Here is a 25204-nt window from a genome sequence, read left to right as displayed (position 1 = left end):
CACATGTACTGAGTCGGCAGTGAGTTTCTCCGCAAACTCGTCTGCCACAGGGCTCGGAGGAAGTCATCCAGGGAACACAGTTTGTGAACACTACAGGGAGTCAACAGCACATGTCTTCAGCTCAGGGGAGGTGAAAGGCACTATGCGCAAGCGATACACCCGGTCAGCTGTCCGGACTTATCTGCTTGTGCCTGCCACTACATGGGACGAAACCAGTTCCACCCGTAGATTGAAGAACCTCGCAAAGGTGTTGGGTGTTGCCCAGCAAATGTCTGTTAGAGAGGCGCCACTGATCAAGGCCCAGGAGGCTGCCACACTCCTGGTAGAATGGGCTCATAGCCCTGCCGGGGGCAGCACGTCCTGAGAGTGATATGCCATTGCTATGGCATCAATGACCCAGTGGGTGATCCTCTGCTCGGAGACAGCACTTCCTTTCCGCTGTCCACCAAAGCAGACAAAGAGCTGCTCAGAGACTCTAAAGCTCTGCGTGCAATCCAAATAGATGCGTAAAGCATGCACCGGACACAGCAACATCAGGTCTGGGTCTGCCTCCTCCTGGGGCAGCGCTTGCAGGTTCACCACCTGATCCCTAAAAGGGGTCGTGGGAACCTTGGGCACATAGCCCGGTCGGGGTCTCAGGATCACGTGAGAGTAGCCCTGACCGAACTCCAGGCATGTTTCGCTGACAGAGAACACTTGCAGGTCTCCTATCCTCTTGATGGAAGTGAGCGCAGTCAGGAGGGCAGTCTTGAAAGAGAGTGCCTTAAGCTTAGCTGACTGCAGGGGCTCAAAGGGGGATCCCTGTAGACCCTGAAGAACTACAGAGAGATCCCATGAGGGAATGAGGCGCGGTCTGAAGGGATTCAACCTCCTGGCGCCTCTCAGGAACCTGATGATCAGGTCGTGCTTCCCTAAGGACTTACCGTCCACTGTGTCGTGGTGTGCAGCTATAGCAGCTACATACACCTTCAAGGTGGAGGGGAACAGCCGCCCTTCCAACCTCTCCTGAAGGAAGGAAAGCACAGATCTGACTGCGCATCTCTGGGGGTCTTCCCGTCAGGAAGTACACCACTTAGCGAACAGACGCCACTTCAAGGCATACAGGTGCCTCGTACAGGAGGCCCTAGCCTGAGTGATCGTGTCTACCACTTAAGTCTTCCGCGTCCCGTCCAGGGGCCAGACATGGAGATTCCAGAGGTCTGGTCACGGGTGCCAGATGGTGCCCCACCCCTGAGAAAGAAAGTCCTTCCTCAGGGGAATTCGCTGGGGGGGGGGCTTTCACGAGGAGTGTGAGGTCCGAGAACCACGTTTGGGTGGGCCAGTAGGGTGCTACCAGGACGACCTGCTCCTCATCCTCCCTGACCTTGCACAGGGTCTGTGCAAGTAGGTTCACTGGGGGAAACGCATACAGCTGTGTGCCAGCGCGTCTATACCTAGAGGTGCCACGGTCAAGGCATACCAGAACGGGCAAAGGGAGGATTCTTGGGAAGCGAACAGGTCTACCTGTGCCTGCCCGAATTGACTCCAAATCAGCTGGACCATCAGAGGGTGGAGTCTCCACTCTCCTCAGAGGGTAACCTGTCATGACAGTGCGTCCGCTGCAGTGTTGAGGTCGCCCGGGATGTGAGTGGCTCACAGCGACTTGAGGTGCTGCTGACTCCAGAGGAGGAGATGGTGGGCGAGTTGTGACATACATCGGGAGCATAAACCCCCTTGACGGTTGATGTATGCCACCGTTGCCATGTTGTCTGTCCAAACTAATACATGCTTGCCCTGGATTAACGGCCGAAACCTCCGCAGGGTGAGCAGAATTGCCAACAACTCAAGGCAGATGATATGCCACTGCATCCAGGAGCCCGTTCTCACCATTCACCGAGGTGATGTGGATGCCGCTGAACCTGGGCAAACACCTGGCGAACTGAATCACGTAGCCGAGTCGGACGGACCGGACCAGCCATCGTGACAGGTTGGAAAGCGCAAGCCACGCATCCAAGCTCCGGGCGAGGGGGACCAAGGGGACAATCTCGTCGGACATACCGGCGGGTGGGGCCTCGTGGCGGGGCGGAGCCTGAGGTGTCATGTCGTGCCGTGGCTGTGCTGAGTTCAGGGACATCGAAGCCCTTACCTGGCTCCTTGTGACCACCCCCAGAACAGCCTGGGATGGGGAGGATGAGGCTTGTCCTCGTGACCCATGGAGACCGTCACATCGGGGGCGGATTTGTGCCACAGCTGGGCGTGCAGGGGCAGGGAGACTGCTGGAGCGCCAAACCTGCCGAAATGGAATGGTGTACAGTGGTCGTGATGATGGCCGTGCGCACCGGGTATGTGACCCAGGGAACAAGGAAACCGCTCTTTTGCTGAACTCTTGGGTACCGCAGCCACTTGGGCATGCAGCGAAATTAAATGAAAAGGTAACAAAAGATTCTCCTCCCAGCCCTCAACCGGGGGATGGAGTGGTCTGCTTACCAGCTCCAGAGCAGTGGGTTTCCTCGTCCCTGGGTCACAGGAGGATGCCCTTGGCGACGAGCAGACGGGGTGTGGGATCTTGAGCCGCGCTGGGGCAGGATGTGTCGGATAGCTTCCGTCTGCTGCTTCACCGTCGAGAACTGCTGGGCAAAGTCCTCGACAGTGTCGCCGAACAGGCCAACCTGGGAAATGGGGGTGCCAAGGAACCGTGCCTTGTCGGCCTCTCCTATCTCGACCAGGTTGAGCCAAAAGTGGTGCTCCTGGACCACCAAGGTGGACATCGCCCACCCGAGAGACCGCGCCATGACCTTCGTCACCCGGAAGGTAAGGTCGGTCCCCGAGCGCAGCTCCTGCATCAATCCCGGGGTGGAACTACCCTCGTGCAGTTCCTTTAGCACCTTGGCTTGGTGGACTTGCAGGAGAGCCATGGCATGTAGGGCAGAGGCGGCTTGTCCAGCGGCACCGTAGACCTTGGCCGTCAGGGACAACGTAAACCTACAGGCCTTGGACGGGAGCTTTGGCGCCCATGCCAGATGGCGGTGCTCTGCAGGCATAGGTGCACCTCGAGCGCCTTATCCACCAGGGGGATCGCCGAATAGCCCTTGGCCGCCCCACCATCGAAGGTAGTGAGGGCGGGGGAGCTGAAAGATCGGGACCGGGCAGTAAAAGGTGCCTCCCACAACTTTGTCAGCTCCTCGTGCACTTCTGGGAAGAAAGGAACTGGGGTGGGGTGGGGCGTGGCTGTGAGCGGCGCCGCGAGCCAAGGAACCAATCATCAAGCTGCGAGGGTTCAGGGGAGAGCGGAGGGTTCCACTCTAGCCTGACACTCGCAGCTACCCGGGAAAGCATGTCCGTCATCTCCGCGTCAGCCTGTGACTGGGCGACCATACCCGAGGGGGAGGACAAGTCTGACTGGACAAGCCCGCTCTCTGATGCTGCGCTCGAGAGCTCATCACCTTCGTGGGCTCCGAACAAGAGGTCGAACTCGCCGTGAGACGAGCCGGCGGACTCATCCAGAAGCCCGATCAGGGCAGACGAGCGTGCTGGGGAATGGGAGGTCCGTGGGGGGATACCTGGTGGAGGTGGTCCCATTGGGGTCCCCAAATCGCCCCCAGTGCTAGCCGCTGGCCTCATACCGTAGGTAGAAGGACTGAGGCGGGGAGCCGCTGGGGTGGCTTGCTTTCTTACGAAGGCAAGCCGCGACCGCAATGTTGCCATGGTCATGTTCTCGCAACGAGTACATGATCCATCCACGAACGCTGTCTCCGCGTGGGTAGTGCCCAGACACGAAAGACAGCAATCGTGACCATCAGAAGGCGAGAGATAACGACCACAACCAGGAATAACACACAAACGCAAGGGCATCTTTAAAAAGACATTCCGTGTGTGCCGCTCTTTTAGAGAAATATACTCTTTTAGAATATACTCTTTTATTTCTGCCAAAGCGCCCAGGGGTGTTCTCTGCAGTGCACCAGTGCGGAGAGGGAGAAGCCGCTGAAATGCGCCGTCAGATCCAGCAAAGGTGAACAGCCTTAAGAATTCAGCTCAGTGAGCATTGACTGTTCGGCTCCGAAGAGAAAATCTGAATGAGTGGTTGCATACCAGCTCCTTTTATACCCGTATGTTCGGGGGAGTGGTATGCAAATACCACTCGTCAATTTTCATTGGCCTTTTTTCAAAGATCAGAGGTGTTTCGGGCTCCCAAGAGTGACCCCTAGTGTCACTACATCGACACAACGTTGAGTGCTTTAGAGAGTCGGGGAATCACATTAATCAAAACCAGTGAGCAGCATCCACCTGGATGATTCAGTGGAAGGCATATTGCATCTGAACACCCTCCAGGCACCAGCTATCAGTGGAAAGGGGTTTAATTTATAATTTATTAGAGTCAAATGGGTAAATTTGGCCTGGACAATGGGGTTACACCCCTCACCCAAAGGACAGTGCCTTTTTTAAAGTATAGCATCCCATTCACTACACTACACTACACTACTGAGCACAGAGTGAGCACCACCTGGCCTGACTAACACCTCTTCCAGCAGCAACCTTAGTTTGGCCTAGGTCTCCCATCCAGGTACTAACCAGGCTCAACCCTTCTTTGCTTCAGTGGGAAACAAGGCAAGAGTTGCAGGGTCCAGACTCATTGCATTTTGAATTCAGCGACAGTAGGTCAAATGTTCAACTGCTGAAATCAGTCTGTACTTACTGTAAATTTGAATTACTGCTCCCAGTGGCCAAAGCTGCAATTGTTGTTAAACATATGGGCATGTGTGAGCTTCAGAATCCGGGTTAAAATGTCCACAGAGTGGTTCCAAAAGTGAGTTGTATTTGCAGTTGTAAATTATGTAATACAGTCAACAGGAAGGCATATTAATGCATAATGCATATTAGTTCTATCCCCTAACCCAAACCCTAAACCTAAGCATCAGTGGAGTAAAAATGTCATTTTAGAGCAAAAAAACACTTCTGCATCATGCTTATCATTGATAATGCAAATTACATTATTTCTTAGTTGCCATGGATCCAGAACCCATGCCTCGGATGTCAGTAGCCCCACAGGAAAAGGTTAACGTATTTGAACTGATGAAAAAATATCTGATGGGGGATGGCGCTTTTCAGTAATTTTGGCAGAAAGGGGTCGATTTCAGGGTACATTAACATTCGGAAGCAACATGTCGATTTCCCATGTGACCATATTGCACGGTGATAGCTGTTGGATTACTGTTAGAGTAGATATGCATGCTTCTTGTAAGCAACACGTATTGTCAGGGTGACTGATCAAATCTATCTTTTTTTCTTCACCTGATCTCTTTTCTTCCTGACCTAATGGTACACATTTCTAATATGCTGAGGCCCTGCAGGGATTTACTTGGCCCAGGTTCTTATCATAATGTTTTCATTTTACGGCAAATGAAGTGATTTCCACATATCCTATTGGCAGTCTGTCAACCACATGCCACAGATCTTATTCTGTAGCATGTGCAGGTCTTGCTGGCTTCAGAGTGCACCACCGTCTTGCCTCATTTCTCTCATGGTCAGTAGGGGTAAGTCCTGCACTGCAGTAAAGCACCTTGTTGACTATGGACCATTAAAGTGCTATTGAGTTTCTGTCAAATCACCAGCACCTACAATTCCTCACTGTCCCTCCTCTCAGCCCTCTCTCCATTATCAGACCCCTCCAGCCAGCATGGCTCAACATCGCCACAGACATAAGATTCCCATACTTTGAAAGAGTCTGCCTTTGTTTGGGCCATCTGAACCATGCTTTAGGTCTGTGTTTGGCAGGATGTGATATATCCTTTTGTTTCTGGGGTAGCCCATCACCATACATCAATAAAAGTTTAGCAATTTTGTTTAGCAAAAAATATGAGACTCATCTCATATAGTTGCTTGTGAAGACCCCTGTAGTAATTGAAACAAGTCACTGCATCAGAGTATCAAACAGACATTGAATTCTTCCCAGTAGGAAATGCCTTTCCAGAGAGCAAGGTAAAGAAGATCATTGGCTTCAAAGAGTGTGCTGACCTGAGAAAAAACATAGTCACACAGTGGGGTCATAACTACAGTCAGTTTGGCATAGGTTTATGCATAAGTTTCAATTTAACATCTGGTGTGTGTGAGCCAGAGCCTTACATATATAGAAGTTATTTAAATCAGAAAATCTCCACTGGCTCTTGATTTTATCAAGTATTTTTTTCTATTTCTTAAGTTAAGAAAAATATTTACTCTGAAATACTTAAAGGGTTGGTTCACCCAAAAATGACAATTGTGCCATCTTTTATGACTTAACTGTCTTTTGTGGAACACAAGGAGAAATTTTGAGGAATGTTGATGCTGCACTTTCCCATACAATTAAAGTGGATGTGGACTGAGGCTGCCTTACATTTGAGTTCAAAGGAAGATTTTTCAATTTTGGGTGAATTGCCCCTCTAAGTACAATTAAATGTGGATACTTTTTACATTCACTCAAAGAAATTTATGGTTAGACACTTTGAATTTTGCTTGACTAAAATTTTGAATCAGTATCCAGTTTCTCTGGACTTTTTACACCACTGGATACAATGTTAGATTCATGGCAGTGGCAATGAGGCATAACATGCATCAAGTGTCTCATCATGAATCCTTGCATTGTACGCAAGTAAAAAGAAGCAAAAATACAATGTTTCTGTGAGGTGGTTCTTATGTCACATGTATTCACCAATCTGAATAAATCTTACTAGTATTGCTTCTCCTTTGTAGGTGCTTATAGAAAAATATATAAATAGGGGAAACCTATTGGAAAGAGCTGCACAACATTATGGCTGCAGATTATCTATAATGGTGCACCCATTAATAAATGATTGTCCTTATTGCATTACATGGCTCAATATCTTAACAAAACTCATTCACTCATGTTTAAATAAACTGAAATATAAGTGAAATAGTGACACGCAACAAGGAGCATAGCCTGTGTTTGTCTAGGCAGGAGAAAAGAGAGATTAATAAAGAGGATTAATCAGACATGACGTTCAAGCCAGACCTCCTCAGGTACTCCCTTGATCAAGAGTCTAAACCGTGAATCACACAACCTCCTCTGAGTTACTGTACTCCTCCTATATTTCATCAAAAGAACTCCAGTTCAGGCCTTTTCTTTTCTTTAGGTGACATGATCTATTATGAATATATCTGGGCAAACAACAAAGCCCAAAACATTTGTTGGGCAGCTTGAAGCTATTCATTATGCCCTGCTGTCACTGGGCAATTAATTTATGTTCCTCATCCACATTCAGGGTGCCTAGATAAATAAATACAAAAGCTATTTATTTTATTTATGTTTATATTGTTAATCAGATATTGCATTCTTAGTAGTAATATCACATTTCAGTGAGTGCTCATATATTTCTGTCCAGATTCATTTTCTAATGCAGCCATCAAGAAAAATTAAAATAAATCCAAATATCTTGTAGCTTTTTCATAAAACTGGACTTTTACTTATCTCCAAGTTTGTTGTGTATTTTTTGTCTCATATGGTGTAACACTTTTAACAGTTTATTTACAAAATTTCCATAAATAAGCACATTTAATTAATAATAATAATAATAAAGAACTTTGTAAAGAAATTTAAAAACGAAATAAAATTTTTTTTAATTGTCTGACATAAATGAGTATTTTATACTTTTATTTCCTTATTTATGTATTACTGTATTTATTTATTTTCATATTTATTTGGAAATAAATGAATACAATAATACATAAATAAGGTAATAAAAGTATAAATATAAATACATTTATGCCAGATGTACATTTTTTTTGATTGTCACCCATTTCTTTGCAGATTTTTATTTTATTAATTTTTTTAATTTAGGTCAGTTTGGTCCTCCATAGAGATGCTGTTTAAGTGTTCGTACAGAAAAAAAAAAAAACACATAAAGGCTTGTTTCAGTGGATGATTTATTAAAAATTTGTATGTAATATGATATGGTCCATATATGAATTACACAATTCTGTACCATAATTTGTTTTAGGTTGGAATTTTTTAATATGTTTCACTGCTCTCAGGGTCCGCTGTGGTAATAACACTGAGCACTCATTGGAGCTCACAAATACCCAATTAGCATAGATTTGTATAACGAACACCCTAACATCCCTAGGTCAAACCAATGACCCGCTCTCCCTGACACAATATTGGATTGCCCCTCTGGCTTTACGAGGCAAGACCTCATTAGCGACCGGTCTGACATGACCTTTATGTTGAAGTGTCTGTGATGCTCTATGGCCGTGCTCTAATCAACAAGGATTAATAGAGAACGGCTTTGGAAATTACTGCTGTTGTCCAGTGCAGCTGATGGATATGTCAGCTATTCTCATTAGCACCAGTGTCTTTCCTCCCATACATGGTTTAGGATACAATCTATATTGATTTTTCAATGGCCACCTTCAACCCTGGCCACTCTATACCCAAGTGTAAGAGGGAGAGAGAGTATTGATCGTAAGGCAGCGGTTCTTGATTGGGGAGCAGCAGCAGGAGAATCCAGAGGAAAGTCTGACCCTCTTTGTCACCATTAAGCTACTAAGTGTTGTCTATATCAGGGTAAGTGCAGTGATCTGACAGAGGGAGAAATCAATGGTACTGTGTGTCACATGTGCAGGTGGTAGTTTTCTTCTCTAATTTACAACATACAACAGCCAGGATTTCTAAACTAATTGGACAAGTGGCATTACAAGAATTCTGATATTTTGCATAACAGCACTGGGGCACATTGTTTGTATCACTCTGCTTGTCTGTTTGTTGCATACCAGACAGGCTGTCAGTCTGTGCATTTCTTGGCAACACATAGCGGTTGATCCTGCTTTGGTTTCTTTTGGAACTATTTTCATTGGTGGAACACAAGGAGACAAAATAACTGGCCATATTGCATCTAAAATGTAAGTTACTCAATATTAAATCTGAAGTGTATAATTTTCAACATAGCTCATAGAATGAACATTACTATAACACATTTTTAGCAAATTGAGTTTTACATGCCACTTTCTACATTTTGCTGCAGTTTTCTGTTGAAATGAAAACTAGAGGCGCTACAACAACTGTGCGTTTTATTCACTTTCACACAAATCACGACTACAATGGCTGATTATGACTTTATTCGCTCTATTACTCACACACTGCTACAGTATGTTTTGACATCAAAACACTTTTACTATAATGCATAATTGAAAAAATATAAATTTTTACACTTGTTTTAAAGACCCACCTACATTTACACACGCATTCCAACATGATTAGCATCTGCGGTAGTGAAAGTGAAGCAAAAGTGCCATAGATGTGACACAAAATGACATGGTTGCTTCGGTAAATGTGCTTTTCATGTCGAATATGCTTTTAAAACACTATGGTTAGGTTTAGGCGTTGGTTAAGGGTAAGGATGTCTGTTTTTTTCACCTCTCATTTATCTTTTAGGACACTACTGGTTAGGTTTAGGTTAAAGTTTTAGGTTAGTGAGGTATGTTTTACTCATTAAAACCTCCATCTAATATTCACCTTAAAAACCTTGTCTGATTACAACATAATTTCACTCACTTTTGGTGCCCCCACTGGACATTTCACTGGGAAACTGCAGCCAAACGTATAATGAAGCACATCATTTTGGTTTGCAAAACTTTTGTCATTGTCACGTAAATTTCATGAGTTCAGGCTGGTCATTTTGATCTAACAACACAGAGTAGAACATTTATTTGATATGAGGAAGCATTACAATCTGTCAGTTCTTCCACCAACAGCAGTGATGGGGGTCAAATTATTTCACAAAGCGGAATATTTTCTCCCAAGAGTATTTAGATGTTATGCATCCTTTGTAATTGTATTCAGGCGCTGTTGCTACCTAAAATAAAACAAGATTTATGACAATTGCAGGCAATCAAACATGCATACAAAAAGGAAATTAATGGCCGTCTTCTCAAAGTTCATGGCTGATTGTCATTTGTGCTATGGCTCAGAGGTGTGCTGAATGTTAATGCAAGAGTTGTTTTGAAACACAGTGGCTCAGCGGTGCAGAGCAGACACAGAGCCATGAAAAATACATGGAGCTCCGTGTGTACCTCCAGCTCCACTCATCAGAATTCCACTCCCATTCCAACTGGCCAACAAGCAGGTATATCAATTACATTCGCAATTTGGGTGGTAGTGAGCGAGTGGGTATCCACTGAGCTTCATATGGCCACTCTCTTGAGACAAACTGCAAGGAATGCACACAATGGCCATTCAGAACTCAGCACTAAGCAGTTACTTCAGGAATGAGGAAAATGCCCATCTTCTTGTGTTAATGGAGACTGAAGCTAGACAGGAGTGTTTTCACTAAATAATGTTCATTAATGTCCTGATTCAACATCTCAGTGTGTGTTTCTCAGGGTTGTAAAAAGTACTCCGAAATGATACTTAAGTGAAAGTATCGATACTGAGTGAAAATTTTACTCAATTAAAAGTCCAAGTATCTAGCCAAAAACATACTTGAAAGTAAAAAATTCACATTAAATTGTACTCAAGTATTAAAAAATAAAAAAATTACTTTTTTCCTATATAGAATGAAATCAAGAGAGGAGATTGTGTGAGAGAGGATGTGTTTAAATTCGACTGGTTTGTCAAGTCGATTTTTACTGTACATGACGACTGTCATATTTCTCTCCCAATGGCATCCGCGACTTGGTCAAAGAATCATGTTACAATAACTACATTTTGCAAAATGATTTTTATGTGGCCTGTTGTATGCAATTTCCTGGTGGAATGAACACTAGAGGCGCTAAAACAACAATTACTTTTATCCCCTTTCACTCAAATCACGAGTAAAACGGCAGTTTATCAGTTCATAAACACTTTTCGCACACAATGCTATCTTGTGACATATAACACCTTAACTATAGCAGATGACTCATTTTAACATTTGCATTACATAATCAACTACAGTTGAAGTCAGAAGTTTACATACACCTTAGCCAAATACATTTAAACTCAGTTTTTCACAATTCCTGACATTTAATCGTAGAAAACATTCCCTGTCTTAGGTCACTACTTTATTTTAAGAATGTGAAAAGTCAGAATAATAGTAGAGAGAAAGATTTATTACAGTTTTTGTTTCTTTCATCACATTCCCAGTGGGTCAGAAGTTTACACACAATTTGTTAGTATTTGGTAGCATTGCTTTTAAATTTGCCTTTAGAAATTGGGTCAAACCTTTTGGGTAGCCTTCCACAAGCTTTTCACAATAAGTTGCAGGAATTTTGGCCCGTTTCTCCAGACAGAACTGGTGTAACTAAGTCAGGTTTGTAGGCCTCCTTGCTCGCACACACTTTTTCAGTTTTGCCCACAAATGTTCTATCAGATTGAGGTCTGAGCTTTGTGATAGCCACTCCAATACCTTGACTTCGTTGTCCTTAAGCCATTTTGCCACAACTTTGGAGGAATGCTTGGGGTCATTGTTCATTTGAAGACCCATTTGCGACCAAGCTTTAACTTCCTGGCTGATGTCTTGAGATGTTGCTTCAATATATCCACATAAGTTTCCTTCCTCATGATGCCATCTATTTTGTGAAGTGCACCAGTCCCTCCTGCAACAAAGCACCCCCACAACATGATGCTGCCACCCCCATGCTTCACGGTTGGGATGGTGTTCTTTGGCTTGCAAGTCTCACCCTTTTTCCTCCAAACATAACGATGGTGATTATGGCCAAAAAGTCAATTTTGTTTCATCAGACCAGAGGACATTTCTCCAAAAAGTAAGATCTTTGTCCCCATGTGCACTTGCAAACTGTTGTCTGGCTTTTTTTTATATGGTGGTTTTGGAGCAGTGGCTTCTTCCTTGCTGAGCAGCCTTTCAGGTTATATCAATATAAGTCTCGTGTTACTGTGGATATAGATACTTGTCTACCTGTTTCCTCCAGCATCTTCACAAGGTCCTTTGCTGTTGTTCTGGGATTGATTTGTACTTTTCACACCAAAATACATTCATCTCTAGGGGACAGAATGCATCTCCTTCCTGAGCGGTATGATGGCTGAGTGGTCCCATGGTGTTTATACTTGCATACTATTGTTTGTACGGATGAACGTGGTACCTTCAGGCATCTGGAAATTGCTCCCAAGGATGAACCAGACTTGTGGAGGTCCAAAAAATTTTTTCTGAGGTCTTGGCTGATTTCACTTGATTTTACCATGAAGTCAAGCAAAGAGGCACTGAGTTTGAAGGTTGGCCTTAAAATACATCCACAGGTACACCTCCAATTCAGTACACCTATCAGAAGCTAATTGGCTAATTGTCTAAAGGCTTGACATAATTTTCTGTAATTTTCCAAGCTGCTTAAAGGCAAAGTTAACTTAGTGTATGTAAACTTCTGACCCACTGGAATTTTGATATACTCAATTAAAAGTGAAACAGTCTGTCTGTAAACAATCGGTGGAAAAATTACTTGTGTCATGCACAAAGTAGATGTCCTAAACTATAGTTTGCTAATATTAAATCTGTGGAGTGGTTAAAAAATGAGTTTTAATGACTTCAACCTAAGTGTATGAAAACTTCTGATTTCAACTGTATATTTACAAGCTTGTTTAAGTGAGATCAAATTGCATGGTAGCTCGACTGATAGAGCATTGTACTTGTAATGTAAAGGAGTCCTGAAGAGCATGCGAGTCCACACGTGAGCCCAAAGTGTCATAGAAGCACCACAAAATGACGTGGTAGTGTTTCTCATCTCACATTTGCTTATGACATTATCGGTTAGGTTTAAGGTTTAGGGTAGGGAAATTGGTTTTGTTCATTTAAGTCTCAATAGAGCATTAACCTTAAAAACCTCATCTCTTCGGGAGAACATTTCACTCACTTTTAGCTCCACACAGTGGACATTTCACCTCAGAACTGCCCTGAGATGTTGTAATGAATGCTGGCAATGACAGGCAGACAAAGATGATGGTGATGTGAAGAACCCAAGTGCAGTTTATTCATATAGTGAAATTCAAAAACCATGAACAGATGACTATGACTTTGACTTTGACTTTGACTTTGAAACAACATTACATAAACAATACCTGACAAAGAACCATGGCAAACATGAGGGTTTAAATACAAGGACATGGGTAACCACATGACATAAACAACCAATGATGAGACTGAACTAATAACAAGATAACTAGATACTAAAACATAAACCAATGACATGATAAGACTGATAAACAAGACACATGTACATGGAGGGAAAACAGGACATCACATGACCAGGAAACCACATGACATGAACAGGAACAGGAACTAAACTTTCAAAATAAAAGACATGAACACAAAACATGAACAAAACACATAAATGTGACAGACATGTAATGAACCAGATCATTTATTTTTGCAAAAACATTGACACAATCATGCAGTGTTCATTGCATGGGAGAAGGCACTCATGAACTGCTATGTCAGAACGTATAGCTCTTTGAGACATCAAGAAAGATAAAAAAGAAAATTAAAATGAAGCTTTGAAGAAAGTTAGTAATGTTGTATGTTTTGTGAATTGTTTTCTCAGATTTGCTACCAAACTTTGCTGTTGAGCAGATGGATGAATTCAATAAAATTCATAATTAAAATGTACTCAAATTCCATTATTTTTATTATCATCATTATCATTTTTGTTTTATAGTTATTGTTATAATTAATAGTTGCCTAACAACAACAATAATTCAGCAAATAGGAAGTAAAAATTCATAGATATTATTTCAATATGAAGGCAAGAGTAGAAATAAATTACATGTACACATTTAATTACAAAAATGTTTATATATATATACAGTGGTGTGAAAAGTGTTTGCCCCCTTCCTGATTTCTTATTTTTTTGCATGTTTGTCACACTTAAATGTTTCAGATCATCAAACAAGTTTAAATATTAGTCAAAGATAACACAAGTAAACACAAAATGCAGTTTTTAAATGAAGGTTGTTATTATTAAGGGAAAACAAAATCCAAACCTACATGGCCCTGTGTGAAAAAGTGATTGCCCCCTAAACCTAATAACTGGTTGGGCCACCCTTAGCAGCAACAACTGCAATCAGGCATTTGTGATAACTTGCAATGAGTCTTTTACAGCACTGTGGAGGAATTTTGGCCCACTCATCTTTGCAGAATTGTTGTAATTCAGCCACATTGGAGGGTTTTCGAGCATGAACTGCCTTTTTAAGGTCATGCCACAGCATCTCAATAGGATTCAGGTCAGGACTTTGACTAGGCCACTCCAAAGTCTTCATTTTGTTTTTCTTCAGCCATTCAGAGGTGGACTTGCTGGTGTGTTTTGGATCATTGTCCTGCTGCAGAACCCAAGTTCGCTTCAGCTTGAGGTCATGAACAGATGGCCGGACATTCTCCTTCATGATTTTTTGGTAGAGAGCAGAATTCATGGTTCCATTTATCACAGCAAGTCTTCCAGGTCCTGAAGCAGCAAAACAGCCCCAGACCATCACACTACCACCACCATATTTTACTGTTGGTATGATGTTCTTTTTCTGAAATGCGGTGTTACTTTTACGCCAGATGTAATGGGACACACACCTTCCAAAAAGTTCAACTTTTGTCTCGTCAGTCCACAGAGTATTTTCCCAAAAGTCTTGGGGATCATCAAGATGTTTTCTGGAAAAAATGAGACGAGCCTTAATGTTCTTTTTGCTCAGCAGTGGTTTTCGTCTTGGAACTCTGCCATGCAGGCCATTTTTGCCCAGTCTCTTTCTTATGGTGGAGTCATGAACACTGACCTTAACTGAGGCAAGTGAGGCCTGCAGTTCTTTGGATGTTGTTGTGGGGTCTTTTGTGACCTCTTGGATGAGTCGTCGCTGCGCTCTTGGGGTAATTTTGGTCGGCCGGCCACTCCTGGGAAGGTTCACCACTGTTCCGTGTTTTCGCCATTTGTGGATAATGGCTCTCACTGTGGTTCTCTGGAGTCCCAAAACTTTAGAAATGGCTTTATAACCTTTTCCAGACTGATAGATCTCAATTACTTTCTTTCTCATTTGTTCCTGAATTTCTTTGGATCTCGGCATGATGTCTAGCTTTTGAAGATCTTTTGGTCTACTTCACTTTGTCAGGCAGGTCCTATTTAAGTGATTTCTTGATTGAGAACAGGTGTGGCAGTAATCAGGCCTGGGTGTGGCTAGAGAAATTGAACTCAGGTGTGATAAACCACAGTTAAGTTATGTTTTAACAGGTGGGGCAAACACTTTTTCACACAGGGCCATGTAGGTTTGGATTTTGTTTTCCCTTAATTATAACAACCTTCATTTAAAAACTGCATTTTGTGTTTACTTGTGTTATCTTTGACTAATATTTAAACTTGTTTGATGATCTGAATCATTTAAGTGTGACAAACATGCAAAAAAATAAGAAATGAGGAAGGGGGCAAACACTTTTTCACACCACTGTATATATATATATATATATATATACAGTGCCTTGCAAAAGTATTCAGACCCCTGACCAATTCTCACATATTACCGAATTACAGATGGTACAGTGAAATTTCATTCTGATTGATATTTTATTTTAAAACACTGAAACTTAAAATCAATTATTGTAAGGTGACATTGTTTTTTTGTTGGGAAATATTTTTATGAAAAATAAAAAAACTGAAATATCTTGCTTGCATAAGTATTCAACCCCCACACATTAATATTTGGTCGAGCCACCTTTTGCTGCAATAACTGCTTGAAGTCTTTTGGGGTACGTATGTACCAGCTTTGCACACAGTAACAAAGTGATTTTAGCCCATTATTCTCAGCAGATTTGCTCCAGGTTGTTTAGGTTGGTTGGGTGACACTTGCGGACTGCAAATTTTCAAATAGTGCCACAGATTCTCAATAGGATTGAGATCAGGACTTTGACTGGGCCACTGTAGGGCATTTATCTTTTTGTTCTTGAGCCACTCCAGTGTTGCTTTGGCCTTGTGCTTGGGATCATTGTCATGCTGAAAGGTGAATTTCCTCCCAAGCTTCAGTTTTTTTAGCAGACTGAAGCAGGTTCTCTTCCAGTATTTCCCTATATTTTGCTCCATCCATTCTTCCTTCAATTCTAACAAGATGCCCAGTCCCTGCTGATGAGAAGCATCCACATAGCATGATGCTGCCACCACCATACTTCACTGTAGGGATGGTGTGTCTTGAGGCATAGAAAGTGTTAGGTTTGCGCCACACATAGCACTTTGAGTTTTGGCCAAAAAGCTCTATCTTGGTCTCATCTGACCACAAAACCTTCTCCCACATCGCAGCTGGGTCACTCACATGCTTTCTGGCAAACTCCAGACGTGCTTTCAGATGGTACTTTTTGAGTAACGGCTTCTTTCTTGCCACCCTCCCATACAGGCCAGCGTTATACAGTGCTCTTGATATAGTTGACTGGTGCACCATTACTCCACTCCCAGCCACTGAACTCTGTACCTCCTTCAAAGTGCTTTTTGGCCTCTCTGTGGCTTCTCTCCTTTTTGTTAGAGCGCTGAGTTTTGAGGGATTGCCTTTTCTTGGCAGTGCCTGGGTGGTGTGGTGCAGCTTCCAGATTACTGATCCAACTGTGCTTACTGGGATATCCAAACATTTGGATATTATTTTGTACCCTTTCCCTAATCTATGCATTTTATCTCTAACTTCTGTGGAATGCTCTTTGATCTTCATTTTCCTTTAGATTCACAGCCTGACCAATGATCCTTCAACAGTGGGTTTATATCCAGAAAATGTGATTGCAACTTTAATGATTCACAGGTGGATGCCAATGGTAAAGTAATTTTGTCCTCATTAGGGCAATTTCTTTCATCGATGTAACCTGGCAGCTTCCACAGCACAGGGGTTGAATACTTATGCAACATATTTCAGTTTTTTCTTTTTTTTTCTTTTTTTATATTTCCCAACATAAAACCAATGTCACCTAACAATAATTGATTTTGAGTTCCAGTGTTTTAAAATAAAATATCAAACAGAATGAAATTTCATTGCACCTGTAACACTGACTCAGTCTGAGTGGGATCCATGTGCAGTTTATTAACACAACAAGTTCAGAGTACAAACAGGAATGGGTAAAATAACCAGGGCAACCAACAATATCAGAGACAGGGCAGTAACGTAGTCAAACAGGCAAAGGATCGGGGCAGGCAGCAAAACAGCAACAGAGATTATCCAGGCAAACACAGTAATAGGCAGGCAGCAGAGAATCGTACAAGGTAAATCCAAAGCAGAGTCAAACACGGGTAGATCAACAGAGTAAGCAATAAATGAACACACACATTGGGCTTAAATAGTCTGAGTGATATGAGGCAGGTGTAGGGTAATCAGTCCAGGCATGTGGGCACTTGGGAAGTGTAGTTCAATGTTAATATTCAGGTGAGTGAGACCTCTGGTGGTCGATTTAGGAATCTTCACCGGTGTTCATGACAGCACCATTTGTAATTCGGTAATATGAGAGAATTGGTCAGGGGTCTAAGGCACTGTGTATATATATATATATATATATATATAGGGTTGGGGAGTAACGGAATACATGTAACAGGATTACGTATTTAAAATACAAAATATTAGTAACTGTATTCCACTACAGTTACAATTTAAATAATTGGTAATTAGAATACAGTTACATTCCAAAAGTATTTTGATTACTGAAGAGATTACTTGGCAGTTTAATGTCATTTGTTTCATTTAATATTTAGTCCTTTCAGATGGAAAACATTTATACATATAAATGATGTGATCCAAAGTGCATTTGAACAGCGGTGAAACACATTCTTATGATGTGTTACATTCATACGAGCAGAAGTAAGTTTGGAGCAGAAGAAATAGAAATAAACCTTGTGTAAATTGTCAGCTTTACGCTAAGCTGAAGTGCTATTTCTAGCCATTTTACATGCACATGTTACCAGGCATGATCATATTTTTTATCAAAAAAATTCACGTTGGATCATAATTTCTTTTTTTCTAGTAAGACCTTTGATATTAGGACAAAAATCATATTCTTGATAATAATGTTTGTATTGTTTTCCTGTAAAAATATCTAAAAATCCTTAAAATAAGATCAATTTGATTAATCTTGTTTTAGAAACAACACTGCATAAGATATTTAGGTTTTTCAAAGAATGTATTTTTAATGTGTATTTTGTCTTACTGTACTGGCAGAGTTTTTATAGTCAAAACAAGTGAAAAAATCGATCAGTGCTGAAGAAGTAATCCAAAGTATTTAGAATACATTACTGACCTTGAGTAATCTAACGGAATACGTTACAAATGACATTTTACAGCATGTATTCTGTAATCTGTAGTGGAATACATTTCAAAAGTAACCCTCCCAACCCTGTATATATATATATATATATATATATATATATACAGGTGCATCTCAATAAATTAGAATGTCGTGGAAAAGTTCATTTATTTCAGTAATTCAAATCAAATTGTGAAACTCGTGTATTAAATAAATTCAGTGCTCACAGACTGAAGTAGTTTAAGTCTTTGGTTCTTTTAATTGTGATGATTTTGGCTCACATTTAACAAAAACCCACCAATTCACTATCTCAAAAAATTAGAATATGGTGACATGCCAATCAGCTAATCAACTCAAAACACCTGCAAAGGTTTCCTGAGCCTTCAGAATGGTCTCTCAGTTTGGTTCACTAGGCTACACAATCATGGGGAAGACTGCTGATCTGACAGTTGTCCAGAAGACAATCATTGACACCCTTCACAAGGAGGGTAAGCCACAAACATTCATTGCCAAAGAAGCTGGCTGTTCACAGAGTGCTGTATCCAAGCATGTTAACAGAAAGTTGAGTGGAAGGAAAAAGTGTGGAAGAAAAAGATGCACAACCAACTGAGAGAACCGCAGCCTTATGATTGTCAAGCAAAATCGATTCAAGAATTTGGGTGAACTGGACTGAGGCTGGGGTCAAGGCATCAAGAGCCACCACACACAGACATGTCAAGGAATTTGGCTACAGTTGTCGTATTCCTCTTGTTAAGCCACTCCTGAACCACAGACAACATCAGAGGCATCTTACCTGGGCTAAGGAGAAGAAGAACTGGACTGTTGCCCAGTGTTCCAAAGTCCTCTTTTCAGATGAGAGCAAGTTTTGTATTTCATTTGGAAACAAAGGTCCTAGAGTCTGGAGGAAGGGTGGAGAAGCTCATAGCCCAAGTTGCTTGAAGTCCAGTGTTAAGTTTCCACAGTCTGTGATGATCTGGGGTGCAATGTCATCTGCTGGTGTTGGTCCATTGTGTTTTTTGAAAACCAAAGTCACTGCACCCGTTTACCAAGAAATTTTGGAGCACTTCATCCTTCCTTCTGCTGACCAGTTTTTAAAGATGCTGATTTCATTTTCCAGCAGGATTTGGCACCTGCCCACACTGCCAAAAGCACCAAAAGTTGGTTAAATGACCATGGTGTTGGTGTGCTTGACTGGCCAGCAAACTCACCAGACCTGAACCCCATAGAGAATCTATGGGGTATTGTCAAGAGGAAAATGAGAAACAAGAGACCAAAAAATGCAGATGAGCTGAAGGCCACTGTCAAAGAAACCTGGGCTTCCATACCACCTCAGCAGTGCCACAAACTGATCACCTCCATGCCACGCCGAATTGAGGCAGTAATTAAAGCAAAAGGAGCCCCTACCAAGTATTGAGTACATATACAGTAAATGAACATACTTTCCAGAAGGCCAACAATTCACTAAAAATGTTTTTTTTTATTGGTCTTATGATGTATTCTAATTTTTTGAGATAGTGAATTGGTGGGTTTTTGTTAAATGTGAGCCAAAATCGTCACAATTAAAAGAACCAAAGACTTAAACTACTTCAGTCTGTGTGCATTGAATTTATTTAATACACGAGTTTCACAATTTGATTTGAATTACTGAAATAAATGAACTTTTCCACGACATTCTAATTTATTGAGATGCACCTGTATATATATTTTTTTTTCTTTTTTTTTTTTTTTTTGCAACGTAAATTATAATTTTTTACTTCATAACTGTCCAATCTTTAGAAGTAGCAGGCGTTTAGAATAAAGTTTAGAACAAAAACCATCAATATTTCTCAATTCATGCTCATAGTTTTGAATAAATAAATCCCATTCAGTCAGACAGCCACAAATGGTCTAGTCACACAAATATTTCAACATATCCGAAGCTCAAATCAGATCTGAAATTCCGCCTCTGCAGATGGTCGGAACTCCACACAGCCGCCATGCAACACTGCCGTTTGTCAATCTGTCATTTGCCGGTTGCAGTGAAAAGGCAGCTTCAGTGCAGTAAGACGAAAGAAAATGATCTGTAAAAATGTATTGAGTACTTTTCAAGTTTAAATAAAATTGTAAGGACTAAAAAATAAAGAAATTTCTTTGGAAACGTAATTAAGTAAAAGTACAAGTATTCCGTTTAAATTGCACTCAAGTACAAATCCCAAAAAAATTATACTTAAGTATAATAATTTTACTCAATTACTTTACACCCCTGATGTTCCTCCCATGATCCACTTCAAATGATAGCCACATGACTAATGTGAAACTTGTGTATGCTCAAAAAATAATTTTCTTAATCATTATTTTTGTCTGTTCCAAGAAAAACATCTAAGCATCCTTAAAACAAGATCAATTTACTTGAGAAGCTCAATTGTTTTCAGCAAATATATCTAGGGTTAAGTTAACCCTCCTATGGTCTTAGGGTCATTTTGACCCAGGACAGGTAAAGAATATGTTATATGCTTTAAACAAGAAAATGATTAATGATTAATGATAAAAATAAATAAATAAATAAAAATTAAAAAGATTTGCCAATGGGGTATGAAAAAAAACTTCACCCCCCAAAAAATCTGTCATCATTTACTCATCTTTATGTTGTTCCAAACCCAAATGACTTTCTTCTGTTAAACACAAATGGATATTTAAAGTAAAATGACAGCCTCAGTCACTCAACATTCACATTAATTTTATGGAAAATAAAGATGCAATGAAAGTGAATGGTGACTGAGACTAGCATTCTGCCTAACATCTCCTTTAGTGTTCCACAGAAAGAAGAAAATCTTGCAGGTTTGGATCAACATGAGGTTGATTAAATGATGGCAAAATTTTAATTTTTTGAGGGAAAGCTCCCTTTTATTCAAGATGTATTCTCTGAAAATAAAACTTAATTGGTCTCATTCACTAACCGTGCGTACGCACGCACGTATTTGTGTACAAACATTTTCATGCAGAAATCATGATTCATCAAAAAGTTTGTACTTAAATGTATTCTACATTTCAAACCAAACATACTGTATGCAAAAATCACATACACCCAGTGTCCTTATAAACATGGAATAAACACGAAATGAATAAAACTTTGCATACTATAAAAAAGCGTGTTTTATGCAAATTATTACAGTTACTTTGGGAACGTGCTCCTTCATTTAGAATAATCAGGATTCATTACCATTAGAATGATGGTAAGAAATGTAAATTTGGATGAAATTTTTCATGATAACTTTTCCAGTGCTTATAAGCAAAATCCACACAATGTTTTGTGAATTAGACTAATTGCTTCTCAAGTATATGTATCTTGTTTTAAGAATGTTTAGATATTTTTTACTGGTTTGCAGTGTATTAGCCTAATTAACAGACATTTCTCTTCCTTTCTGTTTATTTCAGGAAAACCCATATATGTGTAATAATGAATGTGATGCTGAGACTGAGGAGCTGGCCCACCCACCCGAGCTCATGTTTGACTCTGAAGGACGAAACCCTACAACATTTTGGCAGTCGACCTCCTGGAAGAAATACCCAAAGCCCCTTCAAGTCAACATCACACTCTCCTGGAACAAAACAATTGAACTCACAGATGACATTGTCCTTACCTTCGAGTCTGGCCGACCTGAGCAAATGGTGCTGGAGAAGTCACTGGATTACGGTCGTACATGGCAGCCATACCAGTTTTATGCTGCTGACTGCTTGGATGCCTTTACGATGGAGCCAAAGGCAGTGCATCAACTTACCCAAAGTAGCATGCTAGATATCATCTGCACTGAGGTCTATTCAACAGGCTATGTGTGGAAGTACGACAAAACTGTACGCTTTGAGATCAAAGACCGCTTTGCCCTGCTTGCAGGCCCAAGGCTGCACAACATGGCTTCTCTGTATGGACAACTGGATACCACCAAGAACCTGAGAGATTTCTTCACCCTCACCGACCTTCGCATCAGACTTCTACGGCCGGCCACTGGAGCCACTATGGTGGATGAGAACAACCTCTCTAGATACTTCTACGCCATCTCGGACATCAAAGTGCAGGGCAGGTACTGTAAGTTAATACCTCTATGGGACTTATCTTAATTAACGTAACATGCCAATTGCATGATATAATGGACAACCATCCAAAACTTGTGAAATACAGACAACACAAAGGGGGAAATTCACTAAGAATGAATTAAAACTGCCAATAGCGGCAATTACAGTATTTGCATTCACTATTTGTGTTTTATTACCCAATTCACTAAAAGAATCATGCAAATCAGGTTACAGGGCAAACACACCCAAAAATTTTGAGAAATGTAACGCAATTTGCATACCGCAATTCCCTATCTTGTTGTCTGGTTCTGAGTGCTAGGTTGTGGAGAATGCAGCAGACTACTGTAATTTGCCACTCTTTACCGGGACTGTACTGCATCACTCCACCACAACAATTCAGGCACCTGAAATGGCAATTTAAAATGCCAAAAGTGCACTTAAAATGCATTGTGTGTCTGGATACAGTAAATGTCCAGTTATAACATTCTTCTCTCTTATTTGATCATTAACTACTGGCACGATCAATAGAAAATGTACACAGACATTTATTTTTAATAAAACTCCATATACCAGCTGCTTTCCATGGGCAGTAATAACGCTCACATTGTGATTAAGGCATAATTATTACACAGTAAAACTAATATAAGTCTAATTTACATAGAAAGGAGGTGTGGTTTTGCTAAAAAGAATGGCAATGACTTAATTAACTTATGCTGTACTCATGGCACAGCGCTTTTTCAGTGCATTTTGTACCTGGTTAAACTGGAATAGTGAATATGGTTAAAAAGGTTTTGGCGCTGAATTACAACACACAAGAGTGGCACAAATGTTTGGTGAATTCGCCCCTGAAAGACCCTCTCGTTCTTTCTGCAGGCTTCCACATGGTGTTAAATGGTAGATTATGCAGAATGAGTGACCACTCATTGACTACTCTTAAATTAGAAACCAAGCTGGATAGAGGGACATTGCAATGGGCAATAAAGAATAAAATGGACCTCAAAGGTCTCATTCAGCTTGCAAAAAAGGGAAAAAAGTGTGGCATGACTTAGAATATCTTCACAAGTCAAATGATGTCACAATCGCAACAAAAACACAGCAGCTGTTCTCCAAATTGGACCGGAATGGTTCATAAGCAGTTGGTTTATGTGAGAATAACTTGGTTCATAATGATGCATTTGATAGCTCCCCTGTGAATCTAAATGCACAGTTCTAAATTAGGATTCACAGGACTACAGTAGTAGATTACGGCAATTAGAGAGTGAGCTAACTGGAAAGAGACTAATCTACTAATTAAGACTATTTACTGCTGATTAAATAATAACCACTGCAAATAACCATGCAAGTGTGCCTGTTGGGTGACATTAATATGTCTTTGCATTTGTAATGAATACTGAAGGTATTTTATCTAGATGGTGGCACATGATGTGGGATTCTATTGTTCGGTCTTGCATATGCACACCACAGAAGACAATACTCACATTGTTCCTTCATCACATGTCAGAGGATTGTTTGGTTTTTGAGTTGAATGAGCAAATCTGAAGTTGTGCTCAGGAAATCATGCACAAGGACCATTACTGAGGCATAAACTACAAAACAAGAAAAGATCATGTTTGACATTTGGCATTACATGAAACAGACAGTTATATTGTAGTGTCTACAATAAATACCACAAAAATCTAAGAGCCTCATTCATGAAGCACGGGCAGAACAAATTTCTGTGTAAACTGTTCATAAAGCAGTTCTAACACAATTATCACATTGAATTGAACGGCCCCTAGAGTACACTTTGGAGTGCTAGATTTAACATGCCAAATTTAACTTTTAACTCTACCTTTTATATAAAACAAATTGGAGTTGAAAGACATCCATATTCATTAAAGGGGTCATGATATATTTATATATATAATTTTATTATCTTCCCTGAGGTCCACTTATAATGTTAGTAAAGTTTGTTTGCACCAAAATAGTCACAATTTAGTCATATATAATAATTTTCCACCCTGTCTCTGGCCATCTGTCTGAAACGCTCATATTTTAGATGACTTGCCCTTTAAGAATTCAATGTAAATGCCCACTGTTATGATTGGCTAACATCGTGCAGCCCTTTCAAAACAACTATATTTGAAATACAATCCAAAAGAAAATGAACAAACTCCACAAGACCACAACATTTACTAAACTACAAGTTTTTTTAAGTGCCCCATCCTTCAATAACAGTTCCTTTGCAAAGTTTGAATCATATTGTGACCAAAAACACATACAATCCATGGTGATGTTTGGTGTTTCAACAAGCTAAAGCAGAGATGCTGGTCTTCGCATCTCACATCTTCTGTGTTTGTTAAAACACAGACTGCATGTGTTTCTCCCAGTCAGTGGAATGGAGCAGAATGAGATGCTTTTTTAAAAGTTGCACTTGTACCACTCTTAAAATGCGGCACACATCCCCAGAAAATGCATCATTACGATCAAAAACATGCATGTTTACAAAAGACCAATATTTAAAAATAGCACAGATGGGTGCAAAAATGGTCCAGGACACCTTCCAAACAGCACAAAAGCAAGACAGCAAACAGCAAGATGAAACACAATGGGGGTCTCCGTTTTAAACTTGAAATCGTCTATTTTAAAAGCAGCACGAGATGTATAATAACAGTCAAAGCCATGCACTTTTATTTAGAAAAACATTTAAATCCAGACAGGCACATGAAGGTGTCCACTTTGAATGAATCTCCCATGACAGGCCCAAATCTCTCTCCACCTGTTTGACTGACTGAGCAACAGTGGGTGGGGCCAAGGGTGCAATGATGAAAAATAGGTGTTGATGTCTTGCTGAAGAGGCAGTCATATGCAGATGTATTTGGTCCTTGTTACGTCACAAGTTCCACATATTTCAAACTCGCCTTTTTCCAGCTTGGTTTAAATAAATGCTCTTTTTCTATTAAGAAGGATGTTTTCAGTTCTGA

General features: G+C 40.9%; 1 protein-coding gene across 1 annotated transcript in view; it reads left to right on the top strand.

The window, feature by feature from the left end:
- LOC127441887 (netrin-G1-like) overlaps window positions 1-25204 on the top strand; it is a 105828-nt gene that overhangs the window by 30842 nt on the left and 49782 nt on the right. The window contains exon 3 of the mRNA XM_051699432.1: window positions 21606-22249. Within this exon, the coding sequence (XP_051555392.1) occupies window positions 21606-22249 (644 nt within the window). The remainder of the gene's footprint in view (window positions 1-21605; window positions 22250-25204) is intronic.

The sequence above is a fragment of the Myxocyprinus asiaticus genome, chromosome 6 (assembly GCF_019703515.2).
Source record: "Myxocyprinus asiaticus isolate MX2 ecotype Aquarium Trade chromosome 6, UBuf_Myxa_2, whole genome shotgun sequence".
Taxonomy (NCBI): domain Eukaryota; kingdom Metazoa; phylum Chordata; class Actinopteri; order Cypriniformes; family Catostomidae; genus Myxocyprinus; species Myxocyprinus asiaticus.
The sequence above is the reverse complement of the archived record's forward strand: the minus strand, read 5'-3'. Positions and strand labels throughout refer to the sequence as shown.